Source organism: Leuresthes tenuis, unplaced genomic scaffold (genome assembly GCF_036924035.1).
Source record: "Leuresthes tenuis unplaced genomic scaffold, fLeuTen1.0.hap1 SCAF_2, whole genome shotgun sequence".
Lineage (NCBI taxonomy): Eukaryota > Metazoa > Chordata > Actinopteri > Atheriniformes > Atherinopsidae > Leuresthes > Leuresthes tenuis.
The window spans coordinates 36010788-36027170 of NW_027325356.1; the positions used below are offsets into that span (position 1 = coordinate 36010788).

General features: G+C 41.3%; 1 protein-coding gene across 2 annotated transcripts in view; it reads right to left on the reverse strand.

The window, feature by feature from the left end:
- Window positions 1-15510, reverse strand: part of LOC140302181 (protein MTSS 2-like) — a 75451-nt gene extending 59941 nt beyond the window's left edge. The window contains exon 1 of one of the 2 annotated variants that reach the window (XM_072380989.1): window positions 14998-15510. In XM_072380989.1, coding sequence (XP_072237090.1) covers window positions 14998-15084 — 87 coding nt within the window. In that variant the 5' untranslated portion in view covers window positions 15085-15510. The remainder of the gene's footprint in view (window positions 1-14997) is intronic. The other variant, XM_072380990.1, reaches the window with a different exon arrangement.
- Between the last annotated feature and the right edge of the window lie 873 nt (window positions 15511-16383).

The window sequence follows — 16383 nt, forward strand, 5'->3', positions numbered from 1 at the left end:
CAGGACAAAGCATGTTACATCCTAATAATGCATGGTTGAAAACAACTCATTCTGGGTAGTTTCTAGCTACACTTTTAGATAACAACTGGATAAAGTACAATGGAGACTTGATGTTTTTTTACGTAAGATAGTTACACAAGAACCCCACAAAATGCTGTTGGCAAGATGTAAATGTGTAAAGATTGCAGAGACAAGTGGGTATCATGTGACATTTCACATTTTCAGCAAGATGAAGCAGTTACAACATCTGCGTGTCACGAAACACAAATACATTAAATGGTTAGGATGTTATGTTGTTGGTTTGGTTCCTTATTTGTCTTTAGTGGGCTTACTCAAACTTTATGGATTGATTTTAGTTTTGTTTTTTTTTAGGTGGGACATGGCTCTAATTGAATTTGAATGTTGTTTTGACTTTGCAGGCTCAGTTTAGATACTGGACATTATAAAGTTGGGATTGAAAGTGAGGGTTCATGTGAGGGTATTTGCACCAGTAGTCAAAATAAGGTCTAAAGTAATAAATATGAAGACATAAACAAGCTGTATGCTTATAAAAAGGAACTTTGAGGACATTGTAACGGTAGCAGCTGCATTGATTATTGCAAAATTACGAATAGTTTTGATTCAAATACCTACAGAGAGAGAAAAGCCCTCTGTTCATCCATTAATGATGGTACTTGTACGGAAAGTTGTCAACAGCTGTTCGCTAAGGACCATGGTAAGATAAGTCATAGCTTTGCAGTTGTAAATTTTCAGAATTGATTCCCATTTGAGCCTTATTTCCTCCATACACTGTACTGTATGAATGGGTGTACCTTGAGCTCTTGCAAGTGAAATCCTACATATAACATAATACTAGACTATTGAGTCAGCTTATAGAAAGCTAAAGAACCAGTGAAAGCCTGTGAGTGTAGCAGGTGTTCAATTCAAATTTTCTTTACTGGCATGCATGACTCAACAATTTGTCCCAGATATGATGTTCTGTCACCGTTACAAGTTCTGTTAGCTAAAATTAGTTATTTCAACGAATAACTCTTCAGTTTAGAATGGAGAAATGCCACTGAAAAACAATAGCTGCAATGAAAATGGGATCATCTCTTTCTTTGTTGGAAAGATATCAAGATGTGACTTTTTTTTAGAGACAAGTGAATTTACTACTCAAAGAATTTGGATATTAAATACTAATATAAAACAAATACAACAAGTTCATGGGCAAAGAGTACCAACGTTAGGCTGAAATGTTTCAACATGACTTATCTGCCTAACAGTCAGCCTTCGCAAAGCTTGCAATGAGCAATAAAGCTGTAGGACAGGAAAGCTCAGTAGAAGTATGCAAGAGCAGTGAGCACATCACTGATACAGAGTTTGTGTGGGTTGCCTGTCTGTATTTTGTCTGAGCAGCACTCTGACTTATGCTGTCACCTTAAATTTGCACTCAGTTACCAAAACTTTAAAAAATAATTCTACCTTAAACTTCTGCATGACAAACACAGATATATTGGAGAAAAACATATATTTCTATCTGCTATGTGTCAAGGGAAACAGTTCCCCAAAGAAACTGCAGAGACATTAACCTGCAAGCATATACAAAGTTGTGTGTGTGCTTTGGGTCACATGGTGGGATGCACACAGCGTGCTGTGACACGTGCATGGCTAGGAAATTTATGCAAAGCAGATGGTTGGCTAACATAGGCCACTGTCTCTTCCTAGGATGGGGATTTTACTCTAAGACGTAGAGCAGATATACTCAGTCAGTGTCTGGAGGAAATAAACACCTGGATGAGAGAGAAATGTCTACAATTAAATGAAGACAAAACTGAGATCATTCTGTTTGGTAGCAAAGAGAAGAGGGTCAGCATTGGTAAATATCTTGAGGCTCGGGCCCTTACAATCACTGACCAAGTTCGTAACCTTGGAGTGTTGATAGACTCAGATCTGACTTTCAGCAGCCACATCAAAGGAGAAAATCATCCATGCATTCATCTCCAGTAGACTTGATTACTGTAATGGTCTTTTAACTGGACTTCCCAAAAAGAGCATTAAACATCTGCAGCTCATCCAGAACGCTGCTGCTGAGTTTTAACCAGGACTAAGAGATCTGAACACATCACACCAGTTTTAAAATCTTTACACTGGCTTCCAGTCAGTCACAGAATAGATTTTAAAAGTCTACTGATGGTTTACAAATCCCAGAATGGTTTAGGCCCAAAATATATCTGTAATATGTTCAGATAATATAAACCCAGCAGAGCTCTTAGATCCAAGGACTCGGGTCAGCTGGTCCAGTCCAGAGTCCAGACTAAACATGGAGAAGCAGCATTTAGCTGCTATGTTGCAAACAAGTGGAACAAACTGCCAGTGGAGATTAAACTTTCACCAAACGTAGACATTTTTAAATCCAGGATAAAAACATTTATTTTCTCATGTGTCCATGCATGAAATCTGCATAGTATCTTTTAATTTATCGAGACTGTTGTTTGTTTTTAATCATTTTAATTTCATTCTAATTATTTCATTTGTTTTTCTCGTTATATTCATTTATGCATTTTTAATGATTCTTCCACTCTCTGCTGCAATACTTTTATCTTATGTAAAGCACTTGGAATTGTTTTGTACATGAAATGTGCTATGCAAATAAATTTGACTTGACTTGACTTGACTAAGAAGGCACCTCTACATGAATTCCTTTTTAAAAAATATCTTTCTGATTTATTATTTCAATTGCATCCCTTGTTATTAATCACTAAGGATAACGTAAAACAGGAAGAAATTTGCCGTTTTTAATATTACAATCATTTTTAGCACAGAAATCGAGTAGGTGCCGTGCAGGGTGCTACACTTGTACTTTTGTTTTACCTTTATATCACTCATAACATTAAGAAAGAATCGAATTATCGTGTAAGACTGACCAAAACCAGACATCTGAAATACATGTAACCATTTTAGCTTAGCTGAAATTGTACTAAGCAAATTTTTCAAAGTCAGACTAACACCAAATTTTTTAATACATTTGTGAAATAACTCCTGCATGTATATGCTAATATGCAACCAAACCAGCCAATGCCCTCTGTGCAAACTCCACAGATCCTGCTGAAGAAGCAAAAATAACAAAAGCCATTAAACACAAAGAATTTCCCACATCAACATGGCAGAATCCAAAAGCATACTGCTTGTATGGAACATCCAGAGCTGTAAAGCTCCCCAATTCACTCCTAGACAAGGTACAAATTTGCTGCCAGATAAACTGTTTGGTAATTGTTTCGGTTTCTGATGGTCAACCAGAAAAAGCCCAATGCAAATGAGCTGAAAGAGGTTATATCGCCACCTACTGAAGCGGAGGCAGACATCCTTCCGTCAGTAAATCGATACTTCTCCCTTATTTTTGTATTGGAACAAGAAAAGTAGTCCGATTCAAGAATCCTACCTCAACTTAACTGTGCATTCATCTAACCTACTCATTTTTCTACTTTTCTTTGATTTCGCACACATACCAAAGCCATTTGTTTATCTTTGCAAAATCCACATATTTTTACATTGATATGTTTGCACCAAACTTATTTGTTACTAAGTTTTCAACACTGTGTGCATGAGACTTTATGAAAGCATTAAACAAACAAAAGCATTTAGGTCCCATTTGCGCATGCGTTCATACAGCTTATTGACACTCCCAACAAAAGCACATGCAACATCATAAACAACATAACAAGCTACTGTAGCATGGAGCAAATGCAAAAAGTGAAATAAAAGCAAAGGATGTGAAGTTCATGAACAGTCATTAAAAACATTGATATACATTTTCATGGGAAACTAAATAAGTAGCCAACAACAGTCAGTAAGACTAGGAGAAAAAACATTTACAAACAAATCCATTTTCCCATCTTATTGCCACGCTTTAGATAATATTCTCTGGTGTCCACAGTAGTCAGCCGACTGTGAACATGACCGCTTCTTCTTATGCCCTTCTGTGACCTGAGTGTGTGTATGTAAATCACTATCAGTCATCAAGAATCACTGTGTTTAAAGGCTGTGAGATGTAGCCTCGAGGGATCCACATAAAGTATGTACATGCAAATGCACACAATTAACTGTATGAGGATGTACAGCTTTAAGGTTAAGACTTTTTTAAATGACAAAAACGTTCCTTTTTCAGCAGCATATGAAGAAATCCCAGTGCCTGATGCCAGTGTTTGATTATCATGAGCATAATGATGAGAAATAAGTTTCCATTATTCAGAAATCATTCAATGCAACACAAAACAGACTAAAGCCAGGTTACAAAGATCACAAATACACAAGGAGGGTAGTTGCTTTGGGTGGAGGACCTGCTAAGGAAAGAAAGAGGAAGGGAGGAGCAGGAGGAAAATGAGGAAGATGATGAGAAAGAGGAAGAAAAGGTGCTTTCTAAACCATGTGAATCCAATCTGCTGATGCTAGTATACAATGGTTTGAGTATAGTTGTGAACACATGAGAATGTTTGGTCTATACAAGTACATTGGTTTTATGTAAAAGAAATATATATATATATATACATATATTTTGAGGCCAAAACATGGCTGTTACACTAACTTGTATCCCATCTGTAGATATTAATATTCCGCCATCTCTCACTACAAAATGTGTGATAGGTACATTTGTCAATGTGTGCAAAACATACTGGTTTCAAAATCAATGATTGTAAATTGTGAGATGATAACATATCTTGAGGCTGTTCTTTTCTGTCAGGCAGTGCTCATGTGACATGGCGAGACTTCTGACCTATGAATGGATAAATGTGTAATCTGCAACCGTGTGGATTTTGTAACCGCCTAACCATAAAACCACAATAATCCGAAACTAACCATGAACTTTCCACTCCAAGTCCTGCTTATCCACAGGAGAGAGCAAAATAGAAAATAAAATAAATCATGATTATGAGAAATGTAAAAGGGCAGTGACTGTGGCAAACATGCAAGATGAGTCTCATACCAGCTATCTCTTTCATCAAGGTCTGAAAATAAGCACCCTCTACCATACCTCCATTCCTTCCTCTATCTAAGCTATTGCTAAAATGAGTACTAGGGAGTTGGAAAGTTCACCACTTCACAAATAAAGACATATTAGCAATATTGTAACTACAATGCAACTACTGTTTGGACTTATTTTCCCTTATCTGACAGCAGTTTTCTTATTTCATAAATTCTGCAACCTGACAAAGCTGGTGCTGTTATCATAATATCAAATGTATTCAATTAATATTTCAATCTACCCATAAGTTATCAGTAATCTATCTGAATAATTTAATTGCCTGACAATTAGAGTGTGGCAACTGAGGTGTGGCAACTGAACAAAAATATGGCAAATGGCTCAGTCCTTAGCTGTTTTGTTTTTTAGAATTGAGTGTTTTTACTTTTTCTATAATCTAACTAAGTAAATAATAAAAGTGTAAAGCATATATCATAAACTATGTCAATTAACAGTTCACAAGCTGGCGTAACCAGAATGGCTGGTGACAAAAAGACATCCTTGTTAACCTGCCACTGTTACTCTAAGGTAAGTCACATGTAGCAAACAGAGGAGGCTCAGCCTCACGTTAGTGTGTGCTTACAAACATCAGGCCAGCGTCACAGAACCTGCTGAGTGACAACATCATTGCTGATTAGCTTCATGTAGAGTTACGGATATATTGAGTGTGACAAGTGTTAACTGTGCAAATGTTAGCGTCTGAGAGTTGTTAGGTTTGTAGCACATTAAGCACACCTCTTTAGTTGCCACTAAATGTTTGTATACACAATTTCAGTTTCCTAAACAGTTTAGCTTAGGCCCTTTCAATTTCCTAGTTTTGTCCTGCATAAAAATTACTTAAAACCAAAATAATCAAAAAGGTGATTTCTGCATTCTTTTTTCCAATGGGCTCTCTTTCAGGACTGCATTGTTTTGTTATTTTTACTACAGCCCCCTCCACACCCAATTCTGTAGCATCATGTGTGACATCATGTTTAAAAGGAATGACTAGGTAGCTCTAAATGTAGATTTAATTACAGATGTAATTAAATAATTATCCCACTTCTGTTGTACTTCTGTTGGAGTTACAAATATGTGAATATGTGTTTTACATGGTAGTTCAAGCAGAAACAGTGTTGTTTACAGTCACTGCATTGCTATTTTAACCCTCTAAGCGCAATGGTCGATTTAAGTCGACAAGATGGCGCCTTGAATAAAACGGCCCATTGTGGCAAAAATAACGTCATATTTTGTTCCTACTCTCCACTTCTGGTTGGCAGACATGTCAAACTTCACCTTTGACGCAAAAAACGTCATCCTTCAATGTAATTTTTTTGAGCTACAGCAAGTTGAATCAGTACGAGTTCTTCCATTTTTTTTCCAATAATCGCACAATATCCACTAAAAAGTTTACCTGCAAAGAAGCGCTGGATCTTCTATTCGATAATCCTTATTCTGAAGGGGAAAATCTACCTTCAGAAGATGACGGTCAGCTGTTAGCTAGTCCCGCTAGTGGCGACACGTTCCCGCGCCGTATCCCTGCCTCACCAGCAGTCGAACAAAGTGTTTCCCTACACCAAACACCAACTTCAGATCCTTTGCCCAGCAATGTTGGTGGTGAGGAAAATGTTTCACGTGTCGAAGTTTGCATGGAGGAGTTAACAGGGATGGTTGTACTGGAGGGAACGAGGCTGGGAGTAATGTGCGTGTTCTGTCTTTTTATCGAGCTCGCCAAGTGAACGCTGTGCTTTCTGACACGGTGCCTTCACAAAGTGTCCGCGATCGCGCAGCCAGTAGCTTGACAAATCTCGATGGACATGTCAGACGTGGTCGAAGTGTCAGTGGGAGAGCTGGGGGAAAACGTAGTGGCGCAGGTCATGCAGACGCAGCCATGCTGTCTGTTCACTGACCGGAGCGCGTATTGGCACACTTGGTGGAGACATGACAGGAGCGCATTTAGAGGCAGACGCGCTGTCACTCAGCGCAGAGCAAAGTCAGCCAACATGCATCTCACTAAGCCAGGTTATGGACATGCAGGCTTTGAGTATTTGACTGATGAGGTGGGGTACCAAAATTGGATAAAGCCATTTGATGAAACAGTTGGATATCAGGGGGACAGAGAACTATCCAATGCTGATTCGGCCCTAGATTTTTTGTCACTTTTTCTCAATGATGATTTCTGGAATTTATTGACTGTAGAAACAAATCATTATGCCCATCAGTTTTTAGCCTCCCATGAAATCAAGCCACATTCAAGATTTCACCAGTGGTCTGGTGTAACTGTCAGTGAAAGCGAAAACGCATCAGGACAAAATACACTACCAATGGGTACAGATGAATAAATACACCTGTGTGTGTTGATGATTATAATTCATTCATGGGGTGCATTGACACTGCAGATCAAAGAATGAAGACCTAACTCTTTCCCCAAAGATAAAGAAAGTGGTATAACAGAATTTTCCATGCTATTCTTAGCATAAGTATGGTGAATGCTCACATAATTTACTGAAGCTGTATTCCAGCTCCTCACAAGTTTCTGAAGGTCTTTGTGCAAGACGTGGTAACTGGTTTACTGGAAGGCTACTCCAGGAAAGAGAGCCATAAAGGGAGGAAGAAGTCATCGGGAGAAATGCCACAGAGACTCACAGAACGTCACTTTCTGTATAAGGCTGATGACCACCCAGATTGTGTCGTATGTTCTGATCGAACCCGGCCTAAAGGCCGCCGTCAGACAAAATGCAGGTGTAGGCAGTGTGGGGTGGGTCTTTGTGTGGTACCATGCAATGAGAGGTATCACACCATAAAAAACTACAAACAGTGTCACCTGGATGGATAGGCATAGGCCTATTTTGACCTCTGCAGGCAAACGTGAGGTTATCGCTCATGTGCATTTTTTCGGCCATTTACTAGAAATAATTTACAGTGTTGGTTTACTCTTTGCTATTTCCCTGAACATTTTGCTTTGGCTAGCGCATTGAATATAGAATATTGAATATAGCACAGACATTCATAGGGGCGTATTTGGGGAAAAGGGCTGCATTTCATCATTGAAACATGAAAATTTCATAAAAATACTATAATCCAAGATGGCCGCCACGCCATGACGTCATAATATGCAAATTAGGTGTGTCAATTTGCTTCCTACATAAACTTTGGGTCATCCTCAACATTTCTCTAATTTACAGAAAGTCTCTATCTCCTATCAGTTTTAAGATATAGCCTTTTGAAATTTATTTGTCAAAATCAAGGGTTTTAGAAAAAAACCTCTGGCGCCTAAAGGGAAATGTTTTCTCCTGCACTGACCGTTAGGTTTCACATTTCTGACATAAATTCGATAACCGCAGCTGTCAAAACCAGCCTGTTTCCGAGAACCAACAAAGCTATATTATTAATCAATTTGTTTCATCTGCCAAATGGCTTTTTCTTTGTTCAGCTATAAACACGCATTGTTTCCTGTTGAAGAAAATGGACTTTGAAGGCTGATGATTCTCATCCACTCTCAAGCATTCTTGCCTCCTTGTGGTTTATTGAGTTCATCCATTCCAGATTAGGGCAGTTGTGTTTTTTAGCCCAACAAGTAGTGACCCATATATTTCAGAGTGAGCTGGATAACATAAACAGGAGAGCCATTAAAACACAAATGAATAATAGATGAAAAAAGACGATGAATGTGGAACTCTGCCATTTATATTTTGTTGTTTTCAGTGTGTATTGTACCATCTGTACTTGTGAGGACAAGCTGAATCTGATACATGGTGATAGCCACTGTAAAACATCTTCAGTGTAGTTATTGATTTTATGCCTACATCCTGTAGTCTGTTAAAGGGCAATATATATGCTGCAGTTTTAAAAGAGAAGGACATTTTGTTATCATCTCAAACCAGCTGAAGAGTCATTTCCCTTTAGAACTGAATCTTTTAAACTGTCCTAATTTATGATCTGCAAGGGGGATCCCATTATGTATCCCATCATGCAGCACATGGAGCAACCCCTCAAATGTTCACCAAAGAACATTTTAATAAACTGGGTAACTTAATACTGAATTGAAATCACAAACAAAAGTAGATATTTACATTTGTCTAAAAATTCAGGTACAGCATACAATAAACATGCGAGTCATCTGCCGTAGATTTGAATAGACACTGGAGAGTTCCAAATTTGACATTTAAAATTGAGGGTTAAGATCGGGGAGCTAATTTCGGGAATGGACCATGATGGTGAAGCTCGGCTTACAACTTAAGAATCAGTTTTAAAACTTTAATTGGAACACTGAAGGGGTCTGATTCCAAACACCCCATGACTCCACCACAGGAGTGAGGAGAAGGGGAAAGAGTATCACAAGGTGCATGACAGTTAGTGTGAAACTGTCACAGCGCTTTGAGATTAAGGTTCTGAGGGAAGTGGAGGAATCTGGAATCCCGTACACATGCAATCCAAGTGCTTTGAACTCGCAGAGCTCATCTCGGAACAGCAGCCATCCCCTGCATAGTTTTAGGCAAAGACCTGATGTGCCCAGGTAGCTATCACTCAAGCCCCAGGCAGAGATGTGGGCGGCCAGGCAAGGAGGCTGACAAGCGTCCACCTATGCATATGGTACCATTAACAAACCTTAAAGAAGAGATCCTGTTTGTGTTATATTCAGGGCCCAGCATAAATGTTATTGTTGTGTCTTTGAGTATTTATCTAATATTCAGTGCATGCACACTGAATCATGAAAAAAGCCAAAAGGTGAATGTTGCCTTTGTGGCAGCTGTGTAGCATTCCTTGGGGTTGGCCTATCCATTCCACAGTGTTACAACTTTGTGGTTATTGCAACAGAGAAATTATTCTCAGACCTTTGACTCTCTTCCAGATGCTAAAGAGATATGTGACTAATATCCAGTATTTTGGTCCTAACATACTGAAGTATTTTTTTTACAGCAACCAATACATTGTTGGAAATGCTGCTTAGTTGAATGTGGAATATCTTCAACAACATTAGATCCTGATTTATTTAGTACTACCAGTGTGTTGTACAATTTCTACTTTGGCTGTACGGGGAGCTACTGTATACACATTTTAAAGGTGAGGGGAGGAACTGGAAAAGGGTGTTACGAGACCTTTTAAGATTTTTTTTCTCTGCTTGCATTCCTTATGCAGATAGGAACACTGAAGCAGTGTAACAATCACCTGGCAGATGGTAGACTTGTCAAAATCACATTTTACCTCCTATATCTTATATAGAGTCATTAAACCCAGGGTTTCACTGTTGGTTCATTTTCTGGGATTTGATTAAAGTTTAGCGGTTAACAACTATTGCTTATATTAGTTTTGTTTTTCCAATATTTAGACTTTATTTTCTCTTATGGCAAGTGTTGTGTTCATGTGTTCACTGCACAGTTACATAAAACATAGCTCCCCTCATACAGGGAAAGCTTCTATTACGTAGGAAGTAAAAATATCTCAGAAATGTATTTAAAAAAAACTATATTGAAATGTTTGTGTGGCCCAAAAGCATCAATAGTGTGGGATCCACTTATTTTAGAGACTTTTACCCCTGCTTCTTAAGTGATAAAGAATCTTTAAACACTGGTCAGTCCCTTAACTTTATGGAGAAAAAAGATCTAATATTTCTAGGACAACAACTTCAGCATGGCACAAGCTCAAGAAGGCAATCATCACGGCGTGCACCATCTCTGTAATCTTTTTCTCCCTTGCCATGAACATGCTGCCGCAGAGGTTGAGTGTAGGGGGCCACTCACCAGGTCAAGTGTTAGACAGCCACCCATTAGGGCCTTTATGGACAAACTAACAGTGACAACGACATCTGTCCCAGGAAGTAGGTGGATCTTGAAGGGTCTTGAGGAGCTAATGACTTGGGCCCGTATGACCTTTAAGCTATCAGTCCAAATCCCTGGTGCTAAAGATAGGGAAAATCTCACACGAGGCAGTGCACAAATATCATCAATCACCCATAAACCAGTGAAGAGCATTTGGAAGGTATTTCAACTGCAGCCTGAAAGACACAACATCCATCCAAGCCATCAACCAAGATCTGGAAACTTGGCTAGCCGCAATCGATAAGTCAGGTCTACCTGGCAAGTTTAAGGCCTGGATTCACCAACAGGTCATCCTCCCAAGGATTCTATCGCCTCTCTTGATCTATGAGGTCCCGGTCTCTACAGTCTAGGGCTTCGAGAGGAGAGTGAGTAGGTTTCTGAGGAAGTGGCTGGGACTACCTTAGAGCCTAAGTAACATCGCCTAGTATGGACAGAGAAACAAACTTAAGCTCCCCCTCAGCAGCCTGAACAAAGAGTTCAGGGTGGCCCGCACAAGGGAGGTACTGCAGTACTAGGAATCCGCTGACCCGAAAGTGTCTCAGGCAGGGATTGAAATCAGGCCGAAAGTGGAAGGTATCAGAAGCAGTGAGCACTGCAGAGTCAAGATTGAGGCACAGAGCGCTTGTGTGGGTGGTAGCTCAGGGGAGGGCAGGCCTTGACACTAATACACAACCTCACTATGACAAGACAGAGGAAAGCCAGGAGGTTGCTCATCCAGGAAGAGGTGCATGCATCAGTGCATCAATAAGAGCAACCCAGCAGGGCGGTAGTGATATGGAAGCAGGGAGCCTGGACAAGATAGGAACAAGTGGTGGGACGCAAGGTCTCATGGGCTGAGCTGTGAAAGGCCGTGACACTCTATTACCAAGCAGAGCCCTGCGCGGGACTGTTTTCTTCATCCCTTTCCCGCCCACTCCTGCTGAATTTCTGACCATTACCGCCCGCACCCGCAACGTGTGTGTTACACTCCCGCCCGCTCCCGCGATGTGTATGTCCACTCCCACCCACAAAACTTTGAGAATTTATGCCCGCAAAATAATAGAAATGCATTTATTTTGTGTCTTCTCCCGTCCCGCAGGAGAAAACACATAATTTTATAGGCTATTAATAAAGAGATTCATGGACAATTGAGAAACTTCTCCAAATGTCAGACTTGCCTTGCTTTGTCTTTGTGCTGTAAATACCTTCTTTGAGCTTCCTTTCACATCATTTATTGACATCATGTCGCAAGGATACCTCCCGATCCCACAGTGGGTTTTTTTAGCCGCTCGCTCCCGCTTGCAGCAAAGTTCATACCGCCATCTCCCGCGAGATTTGAGTTGGGTCCCGTGGAACCCAGCGGGACCCAATCCCAATGCAGCCCTCTACTACCAAGCCCATCTGCTGGAGGAAAATGAAGTCACCAGCTTGCCAGCCGTGCTCAGAGAGAGGGACTCTCGAGCATATTCTCAGCTGCTGTCCAAAAGCCCTGACCAAGGGGTGCAACTGCTGATGCCACAACTAATTCCTGAAGGCAATAGCAAACACTATCTGCAATGGAATAAGCCAGTTCAAGCGCCTCCGCCCAGAGAAGAGGACCATCACCTTTGGGCGGGTGAACAACCAACAGCATCAGAAAGGACCACCTCTTCTGGCCTACTAGCAAAGACACAAGACTGGGAGCTGAGAGTTGCCATGGGGAAGCAACTGAGGTTTCCAGAAACCATCATCACCACAACGCTAAGGCTAGACATGTTGCTGATCTCAAAAGCCATGAAGCAGGTCATCATCATCAAACTGACCGTTCCTTGAGACGACCACATGGAGGAGGCTAATGAGATAAAGAGGGCAAAATATGTAGAGCTGGAGGGCAAGTGTTGGAGTAACAGGTGGCGAGTGAAGTGTGACTCCATAGAGGTGGGGTGCAGAGGGTTTATTGGCCAGTCCCTCTGCAGGGCCTACAACAAGCATGGCCATCACAGGCCCACGCAAGCGCAAAGCAATGAAGCTGGTCACTGAGGCAACAGAGCTTGCGTCAAGGTGGCTGTGTGGAGCCATGGGTAGGGTAGCACTGGCTGGGCACGAGTTGGGGCTTAATCACCCCCAGCGTGGTCGCCTGGGCGAGGGTGTATGATGTTAAAAGACCCAAAACACCCAGTGACCCCTGATGACGTGTACAGGCGCATCAAGAGGATGTATGATTAAAGGTGCTCTCTGATGGATATGGTGACTGAGGACGAGGGAGTTCACTGAAGGATAACATATCATCAAGGTCTTTTTCCTTGGTTGCATTTGTACCATATATAGGAACACTAAACTGATGTAACAATATCAAAATCTTGTTGAATTCCTAGATTGCATATTTTCAAGTGATTAACATAAAGAACTGTATTTTTCATGGGCAAAATTCTCATGATGTGTACAAAATTTACTTTTTTTTGTAATGGTAGTGTTACTATCATACATTAATTAGAATGTTAATCAAAATTCAGAATTAACTTCTGAATAAAGATACAAACAATCAGCGCTTCTAGGATGGGTTACACTTACCATGACACTGATACAAAAATAAAGGAAAATTCACCAAAAACTATAGGAGCTTGTAAAGGTTTCTGCAGTTGTAAATACACAAGACAAGATAAATTCTAAGACTATACCTTTAAATTACTAAATCTTCCACTTTTTACATAGGATTCTATAGTATAGAAATTACTTCAATGACATTTCCCATGTCGTGTCTGCATTTTAAGCATTTTGCTTGACAACTGTAAACTGGCGAAATGAAATACTGACAGACAATAAACTGTAATGAATCTATATTTCAGACAAAACATTTCCTACAAGACTTAGGCTTTGATAAATGATTTGTACTGATATCCAGTATTATATTTTCTACAATTGCTACAGAAAGCCAATAATCTGTTCATAAAACAGAATGAGAGTGTAGCATTGGCTGTGACCTCTGTGTCTTCAGACAAGAGACAAATCATGCATTGTAGAAGAAAAAATAATAATCCTTTCCTGAATTAGGGGAGGGCATACATTTCACCTCAAATGACAAAATAAATATATTTAGAGACATAGGGATGCATGGCACACACAAAGAGGCTCTTTTTAATGAAAAAGCATAAAGAGCTGTGGGCATCTTCGATAAAGAAACACACTATCATCTCCCTTTAGCTTTTGACTTGGGTGGATACCGAATCACTAAAGCCTGACAGCAGCAGCCCCGAGTGCCATGCTGGAGCCATATGCTGCAGATTCAATGACTGACAGACAGACCGACTGTACCAGCAGACAGGCAGGCAGAGAAGCGAGGGGGCAAGGGAGGCTGGGTGCCTAGTGACTGCATGGCCTCTCACGCCTTCAGTGTTTTCCTGCCAGATCGGCCTGACAGAAAATCAATGACGCTGCACTCTCATAGATGCACAGTAACCGCCGAGAAAGGCAAGGATGGTACAAAGGGGCATCAGTCACGCCTGCACCTTTAATACAGCGGCAGGTGTTGGCTTATGGGGAAACAAAACGATATTGATGGTGATGGAGCATTAATTGCTCACACGTGTGGCGGAATGTGTCAACACAGGACGCAAACCTGACCTGATTCATATCGGATCGTCTTGGCAAATTTATTCAATGAAGCCATCGAGATATAGGGAGCTCTTAATTTATAAAGCACCGGACACTTCGGGAGGCCCCAGCAGCTATTCACGTCGGAACACGACCAAAATTATGCGCCTCATCGCAACATTTCTCAGACGCACTGATGATGGGAAACATGGGACTGTGTGTTCAATGAGTGTGGTCATGTTTTTCTTTCTTTTTGTATGTATGTGTGTGTGCGTGTGAGTGCGTGTGTGTGTGTGTGTTGTTTGGGGGTGGGTGATCACGTCCAAAAATGGATGCATTGACGTTTACATGCGCAGCCAGTATTCTGGGGGTGGAGGAGGCGGATTGTGCCGGGCTTCACTGACATCTCGTCGCATCACTGTTTGTAAAGCCGAACCATCATTCATTTTCATGTTAAATATATTCAGAACTAGAAGTATTACCAAAGGTGTATCCCCTGGCATTTCTTCATAGGTTCTTACATATGAGAGTGAGACATCGGTTCCGATATGATTAAGATGTAGATCACAGGAAGCACATGTGCTGAACCCTGATCACAGACCCACTGATGTGAGCTGAATAACAATAATAACAAAATAAACTTTCACTTACCTTCATGTCGTTGACAATCGCCTGGAACAGACCCCCGAGGGCCCCGCATTCCTTCTCCACGGTCTCCATGTTTGCCAAATCCACCATTCACCAGAATTTGCAAGAGCGCACGCCAACTGCGCGCTACCAACACCCAGCAGGGAAAAGAAAAGAATACAAATATGTATTTCCACCAAAGCACGACCGGGCTCTCCGGTTTCTCCTTGAATCCGACAGACCGACAATATCAGAGTTATGCAGAAAGAACAGGAGGAGGAGGGTGCTGGAAAAAAGATGCCGAAACAAACAGCTTGCCCTCCGGTCTTCTCTTGGTGACGGTAAGGTGGGTTTTTAGAGAGGAACGATGGTGTCGCTCTTGTTGTCTCTCTCTCTCACTCACTCTCTCTCTGACTCAGTCAGACTGTGGGTTGGTACCGTTCAGATGGTACCGGGGCTACCACGCTCATCTTGGCGCAGCCGGCGCTACGCGAAGTCGGCGGAGACGCATGTGAAGGCAGAGCAGAGAGAACAGATATGTTGCCGTAAGTGCGCGTGAGTGCGTGTATGTCAGAGTGTGTATGTCGGCGTATGCATGCGTTCGCATGTAAAGGCAGGCTGTGATTGGTGCAGAGGCAGTGGGCTCAGCGGTGCGGGGAGAGGAGCCAGTAATACGATCCGTGCAACTGCAAGCGACTCAAAAAAAAGGAGTGGAGGGGGGGCATCCTGGAGAATCTGTCACAAGGCCGAGTGTAAGCACGCGTACACACACGCACACACATGCGCGCGCGCACCTAAGACCACCAGAAAAAAAAAACACAGTCGGAGGAAATGTCATATAGATTTAGATACCGCAGGGCCTGCAACCTGTGCGTGCCGTAATGTGTCCCGGCAGCCCTAATTTATTACTATTAGAGAAAAAACGTAACCATTCCGTGACCTGTGTGAACAGGCATTTGTGTCATTGTGATGATTTCCGAAATTCCAACCTTGCGGCTTAAGTCCGTAAGTTTACCCGTGGAACAAAGCACCTTAAAATCCAATCCAACACCCTTTTTTAAGATTAATTTTAATTATATACATGCATGTGTTTCTTGTGATTTAACACAACCAAATAACCTGAACTTGCAGACCTGCTGTTGCAATTTTTGTTTACTCTGTTGACTGAACTGCCAGGAAGCCCGGGCACCCTCTTCCTCCACGACCATGCCTTTGTAATGTGTAATGTGATTTTCGAGTTGAAAAAGCATGCCATGAAAATATGTCATCTTGTTGCTCTACAATCTCAACAAACATTTTTGCAATTATGCTGCCGTCAGTGTAAATTAGATTGGCCACGGGCACTGATACAACCCCAAATCATTACAGAGTCTGTTTTTTGGGGTTTTTTTTGGATTTGATGTTAAAAGT